This window comes from Stegostoma tigrinum, chromosome 22 (assembly GCF_030684315.1).
Source record: "Stegostoma tigrinum isolate sSteTig4 chromosome 22, sSteTig4.hap1, whole genome shotgun sequence".
NCBI lineage: Eukaryota > Metazoa > Chordata > Chondrichthyes > Orectolobiformes > Stegostomatidae > Stegostoma > Stegostoma tigrinum.
The window spans coordinates 13903638-13927197 of NC_081375.1; the positions used below are offsets into that span (position 1 = coordinate 13903638).

At 41.6% G+C, this 23560-nt stretch overlaps 1 protein-coding gene across 1 annotated transcript in view; it reads right to left on the reverse strand.

The window, feature by feature from the left end:
- rptor (regulatory associated protein of MTOR, complex 1) overlaps nucleotides 1–23560 on the reverse strand; it is a 384600-nt gene that overhangs the window by 80974 nt on the left and 280066 nt on the right. Inside the window, exons 22-24 of the mRNA XM_048554896.2 lie at nucleotides 23166–23269; nucleotides 14867–15053; nucleotides 4554–4664 (exon numbers count right to left, since the gene is read on the reverse strand). Coding sequence (XP_048410853.1) covers nucleotides 4554–4664; nucleotides 14867–15053; nucleotides 23166–23269 — 402 coding nt within the window. The remainder of the gene's footprint in view (nucleotides 1–4553; nucleotides 4665–14866; nucleotides 15054–23165; nucleotides 23270–23560) is intronic.

Genomic DNA, 23560 nt, shown 5'->3' on the forward strand with positions numbered 1-23560 from the left:
GAGGTAAGCACAGTAATGAAGCATTGTAAACAATCACAAATGAATACCATTCAGCTATCTCACTGTGGGAAATATCACAGGCGCACCCAAAACTAATCCATGTCTATGCCCACCTAAATGAAGCATAATTATTAGGTTGAGACAAGAAGAAAGAACCTGCGTGTTTTCTCTGCTTCCAAGCCTGGTAACCTGCAGCACACCATGGATTCAGTGTGACAACTGCTGTAGAGATCAGCACTGAGCAAACGTTGAACACCTGGTGGCCCTATCACAGCAGCCACATTTGACAAATTATTTTTATGGAAAGCAATCAGTTCAAGATCTTAGCACTGACACATCATGAGTGAGTGCAGGAAGGATAAGGGTAAGAGATATTGATAGGCAGCATGATTATAATTTACAATCAAATGTCAAAACAATTGATTAGTTCCCTACATAACAGTGATCAATATGGACACATGTAAAATGTAATTTGATACAGATCTAGAACAATTGAACGTGCATTACCTTTATTCATACATATGAATTAACATATGAACTATATTTTCGTCTTTTGTGCAATATTAAACCTGTGGACAATATACCAGACGGACCATGTAAATTTTATTGCTTCAAATCGATGTTTTATCTTGGAGCAGTTCAAAATTTTTTGTAACAATACAATCTGAAGAATTCAAATATTTTTGAAGGTTCAATGTGCTATATTATTTTTGTAAAACTTGAAGCTTCTATTCTTCACATTAATGAAGTAAAACTAATCAAATCCACAACTTGGAGAGACATTACCTATATTAGGGATGAAGTCACAATAACCAAACTTATTTTATTCATAATGGTGTGGAGCTGGAGGAGCACAGCAGGCCAGGAAGCTTCAGAGGAGCAGGAAAATTTCGGGTGAATGGCCATTTCTCAAGAAGGGACCTGATCCAAAACATCAACTTTCCTGCTCCTCTGATGCTGCCTGGCTCCAAGTCCACACTGTGTTATCTCTGACTCCAGCATTGACAGTTCTTACTGTCTTCAGTATTTTATTTGTGACCACTTGAGTGACTAAAATGAGAAAATTATTCTGTAACATCACTGCTATATAAAAGAATATTCCTTCCCTACTGAAAATGAATGCTGTACTACAATTAGGAAACCCAACATTTGAGAGAGTAATTTATCCTGAGCCAAAACAAGGAAAAGATTTCAAATTTTATGCACCAGCATGAAATCGGGTTTATATAGTGGTATCTCAAAGTAAAGTGACGCTTTGTGCTTCCGAGCAGCTTATGCAACTAATGAATGGTACCTTCCAATCGTTGTACAAGTTACAATTAAACACATTTTAATGGCGAAGCAAAAAAAATTACACACCTTCCCCAATGAAACTTGCAACAAAGTAAAATGATGTATGTAAATGTATTAAATGCCTTCTTTATTTCACCTCTCTAATCAGCATTTGTTCCTAAAGGAAAATGCAAAAGAGAACATAGGAGCAGCATCCTCTGCCCAAGTGGAAAGACCGCATAAAGCAAAGATCTTGATATTAACAAAGCAGAAGTTGCAACAGGGTATTTGGGTTGAATTCAAAAGATGCAGGAGATAGATTATGTTTCATGGTACTAAAAGAGACCAAGGAGGTTTGGTCAGCACTCACACAACATCTTGAGGGACTCCCCAAACAGTGGAGGGGGGGACCAGTGGCCAGAAATTATGTCCAAATTAACACTGAAGATACAAAGCAGAAATACAGCCAATAGTCCAACTTGCATTCCAAGTAGAGTAAGGGACAAAGATGAGCATCCACAACAAAACAGCCTAATAAATCATGTAGAAGTAATGCCCTAAACATAGATTGAACACACCTACACAAATAATCTAATCAATTTACAATCTCATACTCTGGTCACTGATATAGTTAATACTTCACATCCACTCACATTGATTTACAGTGTACAATGTTACATGGAATTGCCTGTGAAACTGTTGATTCTCATTCTGCCAAGTAAATCAGTCCACGGAAGATCTGCTACTAAATTGCAAAGTAACTTTGATTATATTGTTACAAGTCTATTATGTTTTCTGTATCCAATTTGTAACCAATATTTGGTGCATACCATGTCGTATGCTCACTTTCTTGCTGAATGGGCACAAGTATATTCATTCACTCAACAGCCTGAGGTTAAGCTAATCAAAGGTTAGCAAATTAAAGTATTGATCAGAATTGGTTAGTACAGATATATGGGTGAGCAGTTTGATTTGTAGCGGGGGAGGGGGCTTGTTGGCTCAGACTTTAATGAGGTGTTCTTTAACTTCCACGCAGAGGGGAATTGCTCATTGGAAAATTCAATTTCTCAGACAAGTCCCAGTGAGTCAGCTGCATTGGGGGAATCACATGGTCCCAATGTGAAACTCCAGTCTATGCTGCTCTAATAACTCTCTGGTTACAAGTATATCGGGGCTATCGGGTCTGAGAGCGCTAATCGTTTTTCAGACTGCTCGGAAAGAAACACTTGAAAAATATTAAGCATTCAACTAAGGCTTGCAAGATCAGGCCATGTAACAACGGCAGATCTCCTTCACAAAAGACATCAGAGATCCACATGGACTTTAATGACCGTTAATCACAGTTTCATACTCACCATTACTGAGACTACTTTCAATTCCAGATATATTTCATTGGAATTTTAATAGCAGCAGGTGCTGTGGTGGAATTTGAACTCATGTTCCCAGAGCATGAGGCTGGGTGTCTGGGTTACTTGAACAGTGATAGTTACATACCCCACTTCTGTGCACACCACTGTCTGCAACCACCCCTGCAAACAATTGCTCTTACAAATCAATGAACAAACATTCCCAAATTAAAAGGTAAGGGATGGAGTCAATTTACATAACGGACATTAATGGATCTTAGATTACCACACTTATGTTACACAGTATGCAGGTCTGAAGAACAAGAAACATTTGGGGGAGTTGTCTGAAACTTCTTTTTTAAGAAAATGTTTTAATCCAATGACCTTTCACAGGAAAAATCATGAAGGGGTTTTTGTGGCGCAATGGTCCTGTGCCTACCTCTGGACCAATACACCCAGATTCCACCTGATCAAGAGGTGTGTAATGGGGGAGCCGATGGCCTGGTGGTATTATTGCTGGAATGCTAATCCAGGTAATGTCCTGGGGACTTGGGTTTGAATGCCACCATAGCAGATGATGGAATGTAAATTAAATTTAAAAAATCTGGAATTAACAGTCTGATGATGACCATGAATCCATTACCAATTGTCGGAAAAACCTTTGGTTCATTAATGTCCTTGAAGGAAGGAGACTGTCATCCTTACCTGAGATAATGGGAACTGCAGATGCTGGAGAATTCCAAGATAACAAAATGTGAGGCTGGATGAACAGAGCAGGCCAAGCAGCATCTCGGGAGCACAAGAGCTGACGTTTCGGGCCTAGACCCTTCATCAGAGAGGGGGATGGGGTGAGAGTTCTGGAATAAATAGGGAGAGGGGGGGAGGCGGACCGAAGATGGAGAGAAAAGAAGATAGGCGGAGGAAGTATAGGTGGGGAGGTAGGGAGGGGATAGGTCAGTCCAGGGAAGACGGACAGGTCAAGGAGGTGGGATGAGGTTAGTAGGTAGATAGGGGTGCGGCTAGGGGTGGGAGGAAGGGATGCATCCCTAAACCAGCCCAGTTCGTCCCCTCCCCCCCACTGCACCACACAACCAGCCCAGCTCTTCCCCTCCACCCACTGCATCCCAAAACCAGTCCAACCTGTCTCTGCCTCCCTAACCTGTTCTTCCTCTCACCCATCCCTTCCTCCCACCCCAAGCCGCACCCCCATCTACCTACTAACCTCATCCCACCTCCTTGACCTGTCCGTCTTCCCTGGACTGACCTATCCCCTCCCTACCTCCCCACCTATACTCTCCTCTCCACCTATCTTCTTTTCTCCATCTTCGGTCCGCCTCCCCCTCTCTCCCTATTTATTCCAGAACCCTCACCCCATCCCCCTCTCTGATGAAGGGTCTAGTCCCGAAACATCAGCTTTTGTGCTCCTGAGATGCTGCTGGGCCTGCTGTGTTCATCCAGCCTCACATTTTGTTATCTTGTCATCCTTACCTGATCTGGTCGACAGGCGACTCCAGACCCACAGCAATGTGGTTAGCTCGTAACTGCCCTCTGGGCAATCAGGGAGGGGCAATAAATACTGTTCTAGCCAGTGACACCCATATCCCACAAATCAGTAAAACAAAAAAAATCTCTGAACAGATCGATTAGAAAATATCTAAGTCACTGCAATGCGAAATCAGTATTACACCTAATTAAATTTTCGAATAATGAGGGTGGAACAATTAATTACAAGCTATTAATGGAATTGAAATAAGGATTGTTCAAGGTTTTTAAGGTCATTCAAACAAAAGTATCAGACAAGGCAGTTTACTTCTACTGACTCTGCCAGAAGGAACATTTTTCCACATTTATAAATTGTTTTTAATTTAGTATTTAATAAACAACTTGTTATGTTAATAAGCAAGTCAGAAATCATTCATGAGGTAGCTCAAATACCTTCATCACTGGCTGTGCAAAATACTTTGCACTCCAATCACAGAAACCTGTTTGCATAGTTGGAGACATGAAACTTTTGTGCCCAACTCCATCTTCCGAATCTTCAACAGTCTGTAAATATATAACAAATTCTAATTATGCACCATAATGGTCAAAACTTAACGTTACAGCTAAGACAATGTGGCTAATCCATTTTAAGTTAGCCCTCAAAACATTCACAAAGTCACAGTCCTAACTGCTACAGCAGTTCCAGGTGGCTGATAAGTTGTGTGCATTTTGCTGGTCAAACTCCAATTAAATACATGCTCCAAGCCAATAATTTTTTTATTATTATTATTCGTTCACAGGATGAAGATGTTGTTAGCTAGGCCAGTATTTATTGCTGATCCTAATTACCCAGAGTGTAGTTAAGAGTCAACAGCATTGCCATGGGTCTAAAGTCACACGTAGGCCAGGCCATAAGAAAGGCAGTTTTCTTCCCTTAAGAACATGAGTGAACTAGATAGGTTTTCCCAACAATCAAGAATGGATTCACGGTCATCATCAGAATCTTAATTCCAGATCTGCTTGATGGGATTTGAACCCAGCTCCCCAGAACATTACCTGGGTCTCTGGATTAACAGTCCACTGTTGAGAGGCCACCATTTTGAAATGTTCAGAATGCTTGGTAACATGTTTTAGAATAGTGTAACGTGTACGGTCTTTTCAGATACTATGCAGATCACACGAGAACTGCAACAGGCAAGATAGCGTTGAAACATTGTGATCAGAGATGATGAGAACTGCAGATGCTGGAGCATCCAAGATAACAAAGTGCGAAGCTGGATGAACACAGCAGGCCAAGCAGCATCTTAGGAGCACAAAAGCTGACGTTTCGGGCCTAGACCCTTCATCAGAGAGGGGGATGGGAAGAGGGTTCTGAAATAAATCGGGAGAGAGGGGGAGGTGGACCGAAGATGGACAGAGGAGAACATAGATGGAGAGGAGAGCATAGGTGGGCAGGTAGGGAAGGGACAGGTCAGTCCAGAGAGGACGGATAGGTCAAGGGGGTGGGATGAGGTTAGTAGGGAGGAAATGGAGGTGTGGCTTGAGGTGGGAGGAGGGGATAGGTGAGAGGAAAAACAGGTTAGGGAGGCGGGGATGAGCTGGGCTGGTTTTGGAATGCAGTGGGGGGGCAAGGGGAGATTTTGAAGCTTGTGAAGTCCACATTGATACCATTGGGCTGCAGGGTTCCCAAGTGGAATATGAGTTGCTGTTCCTGCAACCTTCGGGTGACATCATTGTGGCACTGCAGGAGGCCCAGGATGGACATGTTGTCAAAGGAATGGGAGGGGGAGTTAAACTGGTTCGCGACTGGGAGGCGCAGTTGTTTATTGCGAACTGAGCGGAGGTGTTCTGCAAAGCCTCCACTTGGTTTCCCAAATGTAGAGGAAGCCACACTGGGTACAGTGGATACAGTATACTACATTGGCAGATATGCAGGTGAACATCTGCTTGATATGGAAAGTCATCGTGGGGCCTGGGATAGGGGTGATGGAGGAAGTGTGGGGGCAAGTGTAGCATTTCCTGCGGTTGCAGCGGAAGGTGCCGGGTGTGGTGGGGTTGGAGGGGAATGTGGAGCGGACAAGGGAGTCCCAGAGAGAGTGGTCCCTCCGGAAAGCAGCCAAGGGTGGGGATGGAAAAATGTCTTGGGCGGTTGGGTGGGATTGTAGATGGCAGAAGTGTCGGAGGATGATGCGTTGGATCCGGAGGTTGGTGGGGTGGAATGTGAGGACGAGGGGGATTCTCTTTGGGTGGTTATTGCGGAGGTGGAGTGTGAGGGATGTGTTGCGGGAAATGCGGGAGACGCGGTCGAGGGCGTTCTCAACCACTGCAGGGGGGATGTTGCAGTCCTTGAATAATGCGAACATCTCGGATGTGCGGGAGTGGAATGCCTCATCCTGGGAGCAGATACGGCGGAGGCGGAGGAATTGGGAATAGGGGATGGAATTTTTGCAGGAGGATGGGTGGGAGGAGGTGTATTCTAGGTAGCTGTGGGAGTTGGTGGGCTTGAAATGGACATCAGTTTCTAGCAGGGTGCCTGAGATGGAGACAGAGAGGTCCAGGAGGGTGAGGGATGTTGTTGGAGATGGCCCAGGTAAACTTGAGGTTGGGGTGGAAGGTGTACCCTCATGGGCTCAAGCTATGCCTGCCTCTTTGTAGGTTACATGGAACAGTCCCTCTTCCGCGCCTACACTGGCCCCAAACCCCACCTCTTCCTCCGGTACATTGATGACTGGATCACCGCCGCCTCTTGCTCCCCAGAGGAGCTCGAACAGTTCATCCACTTCACCAACCATCACAAAAGCAGGAAGTGCTACACTTGCCCCCACACCTCCTCCCTCACCCCCATCCCAGGCCCTAAGATGGCTTTCCATATCAAGCAGATGTTCACCAGCTCATCTGCCAATGTAGTATACTGCATCCACTGTACCCGTTGTGGCTTCCTCTACATTGGGGAAACCAAGCGGAAGCTTGGAGACCGCTTTGCAGAACACCTACGCTTGGTTCGCAATAAACAACTGCGCCTCCCTGTCGCGAACCATTTCAACTACCCCTCGCATTCTTTAGATGACATGTCCATCCTGGGCCTCTAGCAGTGCCATAATGATGCCACCCGAAGTTTGCAGGAACAGCAACTCTCATTCTGCTTGGGAACCCTGCAGCCCAATGGTATCAATGTGGACTTCACAAGCTTCAAAATCTCCCCTTCTCCCCCACTGCATCCCAAAACCAGCCCAGCTCGTCCCTGCCTCCCTAACCTGTTTTTCCTCTCACCCATCCCCTCCTCCCACCTCAAGCCACACCTCCATTTCCTACCTACTAACCTCGACCCGCCCCCCCCCTTGACCTGTCCTTCCTCCCCGGACTGACCTATCCCCTCCCTACCTGCCCACCTATACTGTCCTCTGTCCATCTTCGGTCCGCCTCCCCCTCTCTCCCTATTTATTCCAGAACCCTCTCCCCATCCCCCTCTCTGAAGGGTCTAGGCCCGAAATGTCAGCTTTTGTGCTCCTGAGATGCTGCTTGGCCTGCTCTGTCCATCCAGCTTCGCACTTTGTTATCCTAGCTTTGAAACATTTTGTGATTATGAGGGTACAGTTTACCAAAAAGAACTTACGCCTTAAATCAGAGTCAAAGCAAGTTTTTAAACAACATTGTGAGAATATTTTTTAATTCATCTAGGGGAGTAGACACTGCCTGGGTGAGTATTTATTTCCCCATCCCTAATTGCCTGAATGGCTTGTTAGATCATTTCAGAGGATAGTTAACAATGAACCGTAGTTCTGAGAGTCTGTAGTCACATGTGGGCCAGACCAGGCAAGGACAGCAGATTTCCAACCATAAAAGACATGATTGTAAGGATGTTTGCAACATTCAACAATGGTTACTTGGCGGTTATCATACCCGCTTTTAATGCCCGATTTTTATTGAATTCAAGTTACACCATCTGCCAAGATGGGATTTAGGCTCATGTCCCCAGAAACAAAAAACAGAAACTGCTTGAAAAGCTCAGGTCTGGCAGCACCTGTGAAGAGAAATCAGAGTTGACGTTTTGGGTCCAGAGATCCTTCCTCAGAACCCATGTCCCCAGAACATTAGTTTGGGACTCTGGATTACTAGTCAAATGGCAATACCACTATACCACTGTCTCTCACAGTATGTTAAAACCAGAACAGATTGTAACAACTAATGAAAATACAACAGTCTGTGCATTTGAAATTAAAAACTAAACGAAAATGAACAGGTCAATCAGCTTCAGAAAGAGAGAGAAACGGGAATGTTTAGGATATAACCCTTCAGGACATCCTTTACACAACGATCAACCTTCTCTGCAATTCCAGCATTGTCCTTCTCAAAAGGAGATGTCATACCCCCTTCCTCCGCAGTATACCTTTGGGGCTTTTCCCAACATGCTGAACCATTTCAACAATGTACAGATTTTATGGAATTTATCCTTCAACAAATGGCAAAAGATTGGCAGTTCACTCCTATGCAAATGCATCATGCAACATAATCCTCAATGCATAGGAGTTTAAAATGCAGTTTATTTTGATTAAATTGGCAAATAAAGTTTGCAAGAACAGATGAAGTGACACTCCGAAAGAAATAGATAGGTTGCAAACAAAGAAATGCTGGAAATCAGAGCTGGTAATGAAGGGTCATCTGGACTCAGAACGTTAGCTTGCTCTCTCTTCATGGATGCTGCCTGATCTGCTATGATTTCCAGCAGTTTTTGTTTTCAGCATAGATTCCAGTGTCTGTAGTAATTTGCTCCAAAAGAAAGGTTCTTGATTATTCGCGGGATCAAGGTTTACAGGGAGAAGGTAGAAGAGATGGATAAACACATCAGCCGTGATCAAATGGTGGAGCAAACTTGATCAACCAAATAGCCTAATTCTATTCCCGTATGTTTTTAAGCACACAGAAAAAGAAAAGGCAAACCATGTAGTTTTTCCGTGACATGCAAAATTATGCATATACACACGTTCACTCAGACAGATACTAGTTATGCTCATAAATCACAAGAATTTGGAACTATTAAAGGTCCAAATGATGGTAATATACTGCTAAACTGCAATCTTTCAATAAATAATGTTGTTCAAGAGAAGTCAAATCTCTTAAAATAATGGATGCTGGAATTGAAAATGTTTCCCATGGCTCAGAGATAGAACTCCGGTCTCAGAAACAAAGTGGTGGGTTCAAATTGTACTCGAGGTTTGTGTACATAATGTAAAGTGACCCTGCACTTTAGCAGAGAAGGAGTGCTGCACTATCAAAAGTACTTCTTTTTAAAAGAGGAATCATTTGTTCTCAGTCTGTTGTAAAAGAAGAGGAGGAACAGAGCTCTCCTGATGTCCTGGGCAACACCTTTATCCCTCAACTCATAGTCTCAACAGATAGTCTGGTCTTTTTTATGACTGCTGTTTGCGTATGTAAATTGCTTGACATGGTTGCTCTAATAGAGCAACATTACAGAAGCTTCCTGAGGTTGTGAAAGATACATAAATGCCAGCTCTTGCAATCTAGATAGATATCAAAAGAGGTGCTCTATTCAATTGCAACTGCTCTTGTTAACAAGTGACAAAGCAGGAATTTTAGACTCTCTGCTGAAAACTACCTGTGTATATACATACCCTGAATTATTGAGTTGATAACATAATAAGTTGTCACAGAACTCAGCGCTGTTCTTTATCACAATCACCTTTGCTAACTTCGGCTAGCTGTATAAAATCTACTAATGGCAATTCTGATTCAAGAGCCTTGCAAAGCCACACAAAATATTCTTGGCATTTTAAAAACAATAAACAGATGAATTCTGTGGTCGTCTAAACGGTTATTCACGATTAGTTCATGAAGAAACAGCCCTTCAACAACTCAAGTTGCTGTATTTTATCAAGGTCACCAATCAAGCATCTAAGATTAGAAACTCGGAGATTGAGGATTTTTATTGCCTTAACAAAAACGCAACATATTGATTAACTTATATGGGCATTTTAATGGTTGGTGCAACCAATGTCTAGAAAATCAAACTTTTCAGCGGCCTATAAGATCTAGCATCACTTCCTTTTTTCCTCAATCAGTCTAATTATTCTAGACTGTTATTTTAACTTCAAACTTGAATTTTTTTCACCTAAACAAAGTTCCAAGCTCACACTGGTTAAGTTGCAATTTTTTGCAAAAATCAAATTTTTGAATTAGAATACAAAACAGATGCTTTTGTTCAGTGGGTCTTTGTCAAGTGTTGGTGATGGGGTGAGGAAGCCAAGCCAGGCATTATTTTCGTTACGGCTCCATCAGACAAGATAATGCAGCTATAGATCAACACACTGTGTGCTTGCCAAAAAAAAAATCAAAGATTTCTCTCTTTCAGTATCTCCAATGGAAAGCAAGCTTTCCCAGAAAAGCATTTCCTCAGACGTTTCTATTTCTGCTTAATCAGAACTACGCAGAGAGTAATAAATAGCTCTCAAGCCGTTTGCTTTTCAGAATAAACCGTATGGCTGCCATTTCAATAAAATACAAACATTACACAGCTGACACAAAGCAAAAGATTGTAACACTACCTCAGCCAAAGGAATAAAATAAATGATTCATCAGAGTCACTGCTTGCTCTCAACAGGAATTTAGATTAATTGTTGACAGGAAGAGGGAGAATTATATGCACATGGAAGACAGCAGCCTGTACCATGGGTGGAGATTTCAAACAACACTTTTTATTAACATTAAATATCACAGCACTCAAGATGTGGCAAAGATAAATCTGGAATTGGCTCAGTGGTCAAACTTCCTGTGTAAAGACAAACTCTTCAATATCATCCATCTCTGTGCCTGTGCCTACCCCTGTCTCAACCCATGTTTTTTTTCCCCACTCAAGGGCTCAGCTATTCCAGCATTCTCCAGGTTGGCCACACATCTTCAAATCTCCTTAACCTCAAACCGAACCAAACCGTTCCTGCCTTTAACTATACCCACATCAATTTCAGCTTGACAAAAACAAAGTTCGCTGAACATTTAGTCCACCAACGCTTTGATATGAAAATGCTCAAAATAATGGACAGTCTCACCCCTCCCTACCTAATCAAGTTGGCCATGTCCTAGAGGACACTGCTGCTAGACTGGGTCTGCAGTAGGTGGTGAGGGAACCAACAAGGAGGGCAAAACATACTTGACCTCATCCTTATCAATCTGCCAACTGCAGATACATCTGTCTTTGACAGCCTTGGTAAGTGTGACCAAAACAGAGTCCTTGTGGAGACGATGTCCCACCTTCACATTGAGAATACCCTCCATCGTGTTGTGTGGCACTATCACTGTACCAAACGGCACAGACTTCAAATAGATCCAACAACTGAAAACTAGCCATCAAAGAGGTGCTGTGGGCAATCAACAGCAGAATTCTACTCCAGCACAATCTGTAACCTCATGGCCCGGCATATTCCTCACTCAACCATTACCATCAAGTCAGGGGATCAACTCTGGTTCAATGGACAGTCCAGGAGAGCATGCCAGGAGCAGCACTAGGTATACTTGAAGATGAGGTGTCCATCTGGAGAGGCCACCAAACAGGGCAGAGGACTACTTGCATGCCAAACAGCATAAGAAGCAAGTGATAGACCAAAATATTCCCACAACCAATGGATCAGATAAAGGGTCTGTAGTTCTGCCACCTCTTGTCATGAATAGCGGTGGATAAATTAAACAACTCACTAGAGGAGGAGTCTCAAAAAATATTTCCATTATCAATGATGGAAGAAGCCAGCACATCGGTGCAAGAGATGCTATTGCGAATCCTTCAGCCATCTTCAGCTAGAACTGCTGAGAGGATGGTCCATCTCAGCTTTCTACAGTAGTGGTGCCAGCATTAAAGCAGCCAGTCTTCAGCTAATTTGATTCACTCCACATGATATCAAGAAACAGTTGGAGACACTTGATACTGCCAAGGCTACGGGCCCTGACAACATTCTGGCAACAGTGCTGAAAACCCGGTGGTCCAGAACTTGCCGCTGCCCTAACCAAGCTCTCCCAGTACAGTTATGACACTGGTATCTACCTGTCAGTGAAATATTGCCCAGGTATGTCCTGTGCATAAAAGAAAATGGATAAATCCAACCCAGCCAATTACCGTCCCATCAGTCTATCCTTGATCATCAGTGAAGTGATGCAAGGTGTTATCAACAGGGCTATCAAGCAGCACCTGCACAGCAATAACCTGCTCAGTGACACCCAGTTTGGGTTCCTCCAGGATCTCTCATCTCCTGACTTCATTACAGCCTTAGTTCAAACATGGGCAAAAAAGAGCTAAACTCCAAGGGTGAAGTAAGAGTGAAAGCCCTTGACATCAAGTCTGCATTTGACAGAGTGTGGCATTAATGAGCCCTAGCAAACTGAAATCAACTGGTTTTGAGGGCAAACTTTTCATTGGCTGAAGTCATACCTGGCACATTTGAAGATATTATGGTTTTTGGAAGTCAGTCATCTTGAACTCCTGCAGACATGTCCTGGAGCTCTCAAGGTAGTGTCCTTGGCCCAACTATCTTCAGCTGCATCATCAATGATCTACCCTCCACCAAAAAGGTTGGAAGTGGTGATGTTCACCGATGATTGCACAATGTTCAACACCATTTACGACTCCTTAGATACTGAAGCTGTCCATGTTTGAAGGCAACGAGATATGGACAACATTCAGGCTTGGGCTAACATGTGGCAAATAACATTCATGCCACATAAATACCAGGCTATGATCATCACCAATAAAAGAAAATCTAACCACCATCCCTTGACATTCAACGGCGTTACCATCACTGAGTCTCCCACTATTAATGGAGGTTACCATTCACCAGGAACTCAACTGGACTCACCATACCAACACTGGCCGCAAGAACAGGTCAGAGCCTAACTACTGTGGCGAGTAACTCACTCCTGACTTCCTAAAGCGTATCCACCATCTGCAAGGCACAAGTCAGACGTGTGACGGTATACTCCCCAGATGCCCAGGTGGGTGCAACTCCAACAACACTTGACAAGTTTGATACCATCCAGGACAAAGCAGCCCGTTTGATTGGCATCTCATCCATAAGCACCCCCAGTAGCAGCAGCATGTACTGTCTACAAGATGCACTGCAGCAATTCACCAAAGATCCTTTCAAAAAACCCACAACCACTTCCATGTAGGAGGGCAAGGCAGCAGATACATGGGAACATCACCACCTTCAACTTGCCCTCCAAGCCAATGACTATTCTGATTTGGAAATATGTCACCTTTCCTTCATCGTTGCTGGGTCAAAATCCTGGAATTCCCTCCCTAATAGCATTGAAAGTCAACCCACAGCAGGTGGGCTGCAGCGGTTGAAGCAGACAGCTCATCATCACCGTCTGAAGCAAACTAAGGACAGGCCATAAATGTTGGCCAACTAGCGATGCCCACGTCTCTCAAATGGTTAATAAATAAAATACTGTCTATTAATCAGCTCTAGTACTATTCTCTATTAGCTTAGTGCTACCTCTCTGTGAACTATTAACTCCTATCGCCTTATCATTGGCATCCAAGCACTGAGATCAGGATTTCCCTCGTTACGGCCCTTCTACCTTTTGTTATAATCACAGTGAAAACAAGTATCAACCATTACCGACTTTCTTTCATCATTAATAGTGGGCACCTCCCTGGACAAAAAAAGGGTTTATAAAAGAAGACACCCCTGACCCAAAGTGGCACTGTAATTACCTGATAATTCCAAGGCAACATTTTCATTTTATTCCATATGGGTTGCCTGAACTTATCACTTTAACCAAACATTCAGACACTCAGCACAAGTTCAATAAATTTGCATTTCTCGCCTTACTTTCACTGACATAACTTCAAATATGGAGGCTGCCCCCTTCACACTTTATGTCAGCTCTGATGAACAGTAATCTAGACGTGAAACATTAGCTTGGTCTTTCTCCATGGATGCTGCCTGACCCACTGATTTCCAGCAGCTTTTGTTTTGAGTACAGCATCTGCTGTATTTTGGGCCTACAACTGCTCCTATTTTCCATGACCTTACTTGAATTGACTTGAAATGTACAAATGAAACGCATTGGAGAAGCTTGCTTTGAGCAGTAAAGTGAAAGCAACAGCAAGGATGTGAAAGCTCCACTCTCCAATTCTCAGCAAACTCGTGGTGGAAAAGAAAGCAACTTGGAAAGATCTTTTGTTGGCCGAGAAATCACACGTACCTAAAGAGTTTCACAATTCCTGGGGGAGACAGGCTAGCAGCTAAACATGTGCGATTTAGGTTTTATTCTTGCAATCAAGGACTCAAAAAAATTTCCACTACCATTTTTCCTTCCTGTCTGCACCAGATACCCCTCCTTCTTCGAATTTCTATCCCTAATGTAAGTTCATTACTCATGTCTTTGTTGCCCATATCAACAAAGCCAAGAACTGGGTCTCAACTATTTTTGATCAAGAGAATTAAATTTAATTCAAATGAGACTGCTATGTGTTGAAGACGAGGAAAATAAAACGATATTTGTTGCAAATGAACACGAAGGGTGTTTAAACAAAAAAGAGTATGTCATGAACTTTCCTCTGCTGGTCACAACACTCAGTGCCTTTTTCTTCAAGAACTTCCTGGAGCACTTTCTTCTCAAACTAAGCATTCATGCATCCTTGGATTTTTCCTTCATTGGTGCATTAATTTAATTATCTCAGTTTTTAAAAGAAATGACTTACTTCAATGCTGTGGGCCATTTTTTTCTTCTTTGTAACATATCCAACAGATTCTTACCTGATCTGGACCTTTATCAAACATCTTTCGTGTTCGAGAAAACTGATGAGAATGTGGAGTGTACTGCGACCCCCCAGTGGCACCAGTTCCTGGCCGTGGTACTGCTGAAATATCCCTAGGTCCCGTCTGTTTGCTCACATCATTGGTTAGACTGGAACTACTAGTGCTGGGTATAGGAGGCGAACCCCTGGAACAAAAGAGAAAACAGAATTTAGATTGAGACACAGCCTTCTGCAAGGTGATACCATTCAGTTACCTGGCACGTCAGACTCACTATCAAGATGTGCAATAGGATATTTCAGATTGAGAGGACTTCACTCAAAAGGGTGGTGACCCATGGAGTTTTCTACCACAGAATATCAATGGAGGCAAAGTCAAGGAATATATTTAAGGAAGAAAGCTAGATTTCAAGAACCTAAAGTTGCCAAGGAGGGACAGAAATATGGCCTTGAAATAGAGGATTAACCATAATGAATGACATAGCAGGCTCAACAAGCCAAATGGCCTACAACTGCCATGTCTATTCAAAGTATGCCCACCCTGAAGAAGTTTTGCTCTTCTCTCTGACAGGCTGCCCCCTCCACACTTTATGCCAAGCTCTGATGAACAGTAATCTAGACACGAAACATTAGCTTGATCTTTCTCCATGGATGCTGCCTGACCCACTGATTTCCAGCAGTTTTTGTTTTCAGTACAGCATCTGCTGTATTTTAGGCCTACAACTGCTCCTATTTTCTATGTTTTCCATAACCTTACTACCAGGAAATAAGTGCTGTTATTTAAGGCAAATAAGAAAAGAGTGATTTTCAAACAGTAAAAAATACTTTGTGCGTTTCACAAACAAAAAAGGCTTGTCGCACCATGTCAGCTACAATCCAACAACAGCTACAAAGTAGGGGGTGCAAGTGTTTCCAGAATCAAGGGGAGAAACAGGGTACTGTTCCTTCTACCCTATTCTAACAATGTCGTTAATGGTCATCTCAGGAAAGAACATACTGGAAAACCAATGTAATATTTTCATTTCCTATTGAAGTAATCACTTGAGATTTTTGTGTGTAAGCAAGCCAACTTGTAACAAATTAGAACTGTGCATTCTATGGCTATTGGGAACTGGGTTGAGACTGTTCATGTTCATTGCACAAAGGACACTCACAGTGACTGAGCAACAAAGATCTTCATCCTCTAGTGCAGGCCAGGTCCAAAGCCAGGTCTGAGGACTGAATGGGTGGTGCCTTACGTGACTGCAATTATTAGGTCATATAGCAATTCTGATTGGTCATTTAACAAGGCTAGGCTGTGTCATTAGCAGCAAGTTCAAAAATATTCGTTGAAATTTTGCGTTGCCGAAGCTTTGAAAGACACCAAACAGACGTTTTTAGCTTCACCAGTTATATGCAAACTTGTGAACAAAGAAACTGATTTTATCTGTTTTATGTCAATGAAGCAAATTAATCTCGACAAAAACTAATAAATTATTACATGCGAAAAGACAGATGAGGGCCTAAGAACTATGCCCAGGCTCACATGTGCTGTTGACAAATGTTTAAAGCAAGTTCCTTCAAAGAAAATATGCATTTTATAGCGTCTTATCATAGTTTTATGTTGAAGAAATATTTTAATGAGTTACACCTTTAGTAAGATGGTTTGAAGTGCGGTGATTGTTAAATATACATTAATAAAACATTATTGGACTCAGTTCCATCAATGTGTGTACCAAATTTATCCCAACACTGTGGAAGTAGGGTTGTCACAAAACAGCATGCCATTGGTTATGATTGTAGCTAATGTTATTACTGGATAAGTCAGATCCTAGCCTGAAATCTGGTTTGATATTTTATTTTTTAATTATGGTTTTAATGAGGTGGTCTTTCATATGCCGCAGATTTTGTTTTAACAATAAATCAGAACCGAGTTATGCAAATAAAATTTAAAAATACAAAATAAACCAAACTATTTACACTAAACGTTTCTCAACACAGAAATCTACAATCCCATTTAATCCAACTGCACTCCGTTACAATACTCACAGAGAACTCCATTTTCTATTAGCATTTGACTTAACAGATGCTTTAATTCACAGTCCTGAGAATCTGTGACACTCTTCTTTGAGCCTTCACACAACTGAGCGTAGATACTGTCAGCTTCAAATAGCCCCTTCAGGGTTTTAACCAAATACTTCTGGTTTGGAACTTTAAAACTAAAATCATACAGAGATAACCTATTTCTTAACTGGCCTCAGACCAACTGTTTCAAACATCCAGCTTTAGACAAGACTGCCGCAAACCTGGCAACTGAAATCCAAAATCCTTTTCCAAGCCATGAATGCTTACCTTAATCAAAAGCAACAAAAAATTGCTCTGAAAGTCTAACGCATAACTGTTTACTTTGTTTGCTCACAAAAAACTCTCTTAAGCAAAACAAATTTCCCATTAGCCTGTAAGGACACTGTCTCTCTCCAACTTTGTTTTATAAGAAATCACTAAGTTACAGAAATGCCTACGAGTTAATTGTTAAACTTCAGAGACAGACCAAAAACAGGGGCTGCTAGCTCAAATTCAAACACAAAATGATAGTAAAATATAGACAAAGCACAAGTATTATATCAAAAATCCAAATGCACTTGATCAGCTTTTCAACACCACAGACTACAAAATTTCAAAAGGATTAAATGTGGAAGTAATACATTTAATAAACTACGTAACATTTGAAATAGCCAGAGGCATACATCTGAGTGGATTCACTTGGAATCACATGGACATCAAGTAACGATTAACAGTTATTTTGTTGTCCGGGGATCCCACACACGTCATGACTAATTGAATAAATTCAGGTTTCTATAACTCCTGCAGGCAAGATGAATTTAATGTCCAAGTACAAGTATAAAATCATAATCCTAAATAATTTAATGAGTGACGCTAAACCCAGACACTATCAATTAAATTTTCTCCTCTGCCTGGCCTAAAGGAATGGAGTTTGCTGTTCCATTAGGTGACTATTTGCTGCTACTTCAAATGTATGAAAAGTATGTCACATACAAGTTAAAGCTGCAGTACAATCTTTGACAAAGTGCACTGCTGAAGCTTTGTTTCTGGTTAATGTGTTTGCAAAAAGAACATTTGTACCAAGTACATTGTCTCACTGGAGAAGCATGCTCGAAATTGAGTCCTGTTGTCCAGAGGTTGTCGCAAAGGTTAAAAACTTCAAAAACGTACACAAAATTCCACAAATTGCATCACATTTAGACCCAAGTTAACATACAGAACGGACCCGTTTCTGCACTCAATAATAATTACTATTTACTTCTAATACATGTATTCTAGTTACAGGCAAACTATTATAAACCATCAGTATATAAACTCTAATTCCCTGAGAAAATTCACCCGACACATGCATACAAACACTTGTTTGCAGGAGGCACAGAGTGGCTGGTTCACTCTCAAAGTCTCTCATATTGGTTAAGAGCTGCAGATTACACCAACTGGTGAGGAGAAACAATGGCCTTTATTCAGGCTTGGTGCATTTTTATTGCAGCAGAGAAAGGGATTGCTCGTTCCTTTCTGGAGGTCTGACAGCTTCTGATCGAACATTCACAACCGCAAGCTGTTTAGTCACCTAGCAGCCATAAGTGCTGGCAGGCAGAAGGCCTTGGCCAATGACATCTCGTCCCAAAGCCACAGACCAATCAGATGTGTGTTGCCGGTTGAATCCCATTTAGCAAACACTTCTGGCTCCAGGTTGTCTGCGACTAAACGTCGCCACTAATTGAACAACCATCAGGGTAAACAGCACTTATTAAAACTGCAGGCAGCTGCTTTTAACAAGTTGAGCAGTCTCTTCCACAATCCTTTAATTTTAAAACAGTCATTTTCCATTTCAATCCACAATCAAAAACACAGGAAGAGAACTGGGGAAAACAATCAATAATTGATCAATTCATATTCATTACTTATCTAAATCAAAGGCATGAGTACAGAAAACCACAATCTTAAACAACAATTCCTGCTAATTTATTCTTTTGTCAGATTACACAGTACCATATGTGATAGGACAGGCATTTCACACAACTCACTGTTACTGTATTGTAATTGTCACTTCTTTAATAAAAGCCCATCTGTTATTTACTGGCTGCATACAACTCTCAAGAATGAATTATCCAAATGCCAGCCTATACAGCTTGACTAGTGGCAGGAAATTGAGCAGGCAGGGAATGGTCATTGCTAACACAACAAAATACTACAGTTTCCCCTTGATCATTAATGAGTTCCCCATCATCAATTTTTCTGTGATCACCAATGGCCAGGGAGTGAATCTTTAGCGCAATGTTGTACTCAAACCTCTGCGTCAGTGGCTTAAAGTTTATGCACTCCAATCGACCCTGAAAGCAGGCTTATAGGAAAGCCACAAGGATCATAATTCTGGCTGGGATAGAAGAGGGAGATATGCTCCTTAAAAACAGTATGTTTCTCGTAGAGAAGAAAGAAAAAGGCATTGCTTTATTTATCTTGGGAAACAATGGAAAATAACAAGGAGTACTAGGAAATGGCAATGACAAACATGCTTACAGAAGGAGAGTCAAGAATAAGGGTTTTACCAAAAGTAACCAGATAGTTTAGCAAATAAAAACCGAAAGAACTGAGCATGTTGGCAATCAGAAGCAAAAACAGAAGTTGCTGGAAAGGCTCAGCAGGTCTGGCAGCATCTGTGGAGAGAAATCAGTTAATGTTTTAGGTTAGGGACCCCTCCACAGAGCCCATTAGTAATTTAACAAACTGGTTGATCGATCAGCTGTGCAAAATCTTTAAATAAAAGAAAGCAAGGTGTCATGTTTATTAAATTTAACAGAGCATTCTGAAAAGGTGGCTAACTGGATAAATGGCAGGTGTTATAGTAGTCTTGATTAAGAAAGGGGTAAATAGAGTATGAGTAAGCTTGTGGGGAACATAAGAACTAACTGTGTAAGTTTCTACGGTTGTGTCAAGAGAAACAAAATTGGTGAAGTCTAACGTAGATCCCTTACGGTCAGAAAGAGGAATTAATCATGGACAACAAAGTTTAACAACACTTCAGAACAACTTAAACCTGCAACAGTAAAATGTTAAAAAAGTACTTATTTCTTCAACACATGCCCAGCTTTTCAATAGTTACCAATTGTGCATGTACATTCACAGCTGTGTTATCAGAAGAAATAAGTGTTAATTTCTTTGAAGTAACTGTCTTCAATTTTTTGTTATATTATTGTCGTGACAGACCCGGAATGTTTGAAAGGATTTTGTTACAACATGGTCATGTGATGTGGACCCCTGGACCACTTCATTGCAGGGTCACAGTCAAGATGGTCTCAGCCGACAGCAAATAAACAAACGTAGTTTTCTATTTCTTAAACATTAAGGATGGATGGTCGTATTGTGTTTTGACATTCAATGGCTTCATTAAAATTAATCTTCACTATATACATGAAAATGTTTTGCTATTAGTTTTATTGTAACTTCATGCTGGTAGAAGAGTAGCACTATAACAAATGGTTGTTTTACAACTAACTTTCCTTCTAAGCTGCATAGCAAGCACTTCAGATTTCTGCAAAGGCTGCAAAGAAGTGAGGTATTGCATTACAAAGATTTCACATTTAATTTATCTTGAGGACTTAAGGTTTGAATGATTACGGAAGATTGACTGATTTCAGATTCTGTAGCTAGCAGGAGTTTTTTTTTTAAGATGTCACTCAGACATTAGAACTTTTTGTGGAAATCATATGAATCAGTTAATTTCTAGAAGTCAGTGATCTTCTGTTTGACAGTGTTTAGGAAGGAGTGGGGTTTCAGGTCTAGCCTGCAACATCCCAGTTTAGCTTCCCATTTCTTGAAAAAAACCCCTTACGCGCCCAGTGTGGTACCTCAAACACTGATCCAGTTGTTCTTGAGGCAGGCCTCTCAGGAAGGCTTGTCTCAATATTTCCCAAACAACTGCAAAGATTCCAGAAACTATTGTACATGTCCAGTAACCTGTTCACATGAGACAAAACATCAGGCTGACAGCTATTTGAACGTTTCACTGTGTATCCTTTCTGCCTTTAATATCAACAATTACTAGCAAAAAGCTTTTTCTACCTAAGGTGAATTCCGGCAGAGGGAAGAGTCATTTTTTGTTTTCCTTTACCTGGTACATATGCACACGTGCAGGCTCAAGTGATGTTACATACAGGAGGAGATATTTATACCTTCATTTCATGAATCGTGCCAGTTAATTACTTTGAAATCTCCCGTCGAATAAGCTTTCTTTAATAAGTTAATAATTCTTTGTTTATTACAAGATACCTGGATGATAGCTCCTTTTGCTGTAAATCTAATACAGATAAAGTACATAACTGGCCATATCAGTAACTGGATAAAGGATTTTATATCATAACCAGAGCATACTGGGACAAGAGGTCGACAGTGTATTCCTCCCACCTCAGTTTTACGTAAGATAATTTGCAAAAGGAAAGCAAAAGAAAGCACACAAGAAATCAAAGGGCTGTCACAAAAAAGAATAAGGAAAAGGAATTGCATGATTGCAACTCATTTTAAATCACCAACAACTCAATGTGATAGCCGATCTCTGACAACATCATCCCTAGGCCATTAGGAGGTCAGCTAGCTCAGTGGGCAAGATGGCTGGTGCGTTGATCAATGCCATCAGCTGGCATGGACTTGTCTCCTCATCTCGCTCCTGAGAGAGGAAGACATTGGCAAACAAATGATGAAGACAGAGACTCAGAGTGAAACATCAGCAGACAATGAAACAACAACAGAGCACCCATGAATGAAAACCAGGGGAGAAGCTTTTCTATAATTGCTCTGAAAATGAAATGCACCCTTGGGTTGGAATAAAAAGCAGTCATTTACATTATTTTACTATCAGCCATACCGTCCATGCATTGCCAGCTTATAATGCCATTATTTGCTTTATCCCATTAATTTATATTGTGTGTGTAAATTCACAGCAGAAATCTTGTAAAAAGGAATCTGTACCCTCTGGAAAAGTAAAATGATCAGCGATACATCAGATACTGAGACTGTTTTTTTTTTATTGATTTTGTGGTCATCCACTGGGCTTGGTTAGAGTTTGAATTTATAGCTTCACCCAAAACCAAGATCTTGATTCAAGTTGTTACACAGACTAAATGGAGCACAAGATGGTGATCATAACCTTCATCGAACACTAGCGTCTGTCCTGCAAGGTCTTTCACTGTGATTTGAAACATATAGCTCCTGTCTTACCAATACCTAATGTGTTCACTTGCAATTTTTTTCATTCATTCATGGGATGAGGGCATCACTGGTCAGGCTAGAATTTTACCTAATTGCCTAGAGGGCAGTTAAGAGTCAACCACATTGCCGTGGATCTGGAGTCATATGTAGGCCAGACCTGTTAAGAATGGCAGAGTGTTTCCCTAAAAGACATTAGCGAACCAGATGGATTTTTCCAACAATCCAGAATGGATTAATGATCATCATTAGACCTTAATTCCAGAATTTGTTTTAGAAGTGAATTCAAATTCCACCACCTGCTGTCATGGGATTTGAACCTGGGTCCCCAGAATATTCAAACCAGGATGGCAAAAACACCTTCTCTCACTGTCTCGCTGTTTCTCTATTTATGGATTACTGTGCTTCTCTTTCAGCTTTACTTTCCTTTCAGGTAGGTATTGGTACATGATGTAAGGCAGGAACATCTGTGTCCCTTATCCATTGAGAATATCTGTGGCATGGACTTCACAGTATAAACAGCATTGTATATCAAAAAGAATCTGCATATGTCATGGGGTAACAAAGAAAACAGGTAAATACAAGCAGCCACGTGAGATATGTCAGGCCTTCACTTTGACTGTGGCATGAAGTGTGCATAGGCTTCCTGGAGTCTGGGAAAGAGCAGGTTCCAAGTCCAGTGGTAGAATGTGCAAGGGAATGAGCCAGAGGCCATAGACAGTGGGTTAGCTTGTGGATTGGCAGCATGTACACATAAAGCAAGGCTGAAGACCTGTGGCAAAGGAAATCTGCTAGTGTGCACAGGAAGTGCATGCCATCAGTGAAGTTTTATTACCCATCTCAGTTCTGAAGCTGGAGTATAGAATGTCGGACTTCAGGTTAGCAACAAGGATTGTGTCTCCAACATGCCCTAACCTGGTTATTCATAATGACATGGAGCTAATCAACTTCACACTTGCAAACAAAAGCTAAAGACATATTTTCTGTTGAGAACAACTTGCCACAAGAACATATTGTATCATAGAAGACATTATACTAATAGCTTAAGGACTTACCCAACTTGATGGATGTGTGTTCCTTTACTGGTAGGACTGGCTGGTGCAGACTGCGTGAGATTTGTGGAATCTAGAATACGTTGTGGTCGGGCATTAACCGTAGCCTGCAGAGAAACATTTATCAAAATAGTAAATATTTTATACTATAACAAACTTACACATCAAGTATTCATAAATCACTTGGAAAGAACATATTGCATTTAGTTATCACAGTGTGGAGCTGGAGGAACACAGCAGGCCAGGCAGCAGAGGAGCAGGAAAGTTTCAGGTCAGGACCCTTCTTCAGAAATATGTCAACTTTTTTGGTCCTCTAATGCTGCTTGGCTTGCTGTGTTCCTCCAGCTCCACACTTATCTCTGACTCCAGCATCTGCAGTTCTTGCTATCTCTGATTGC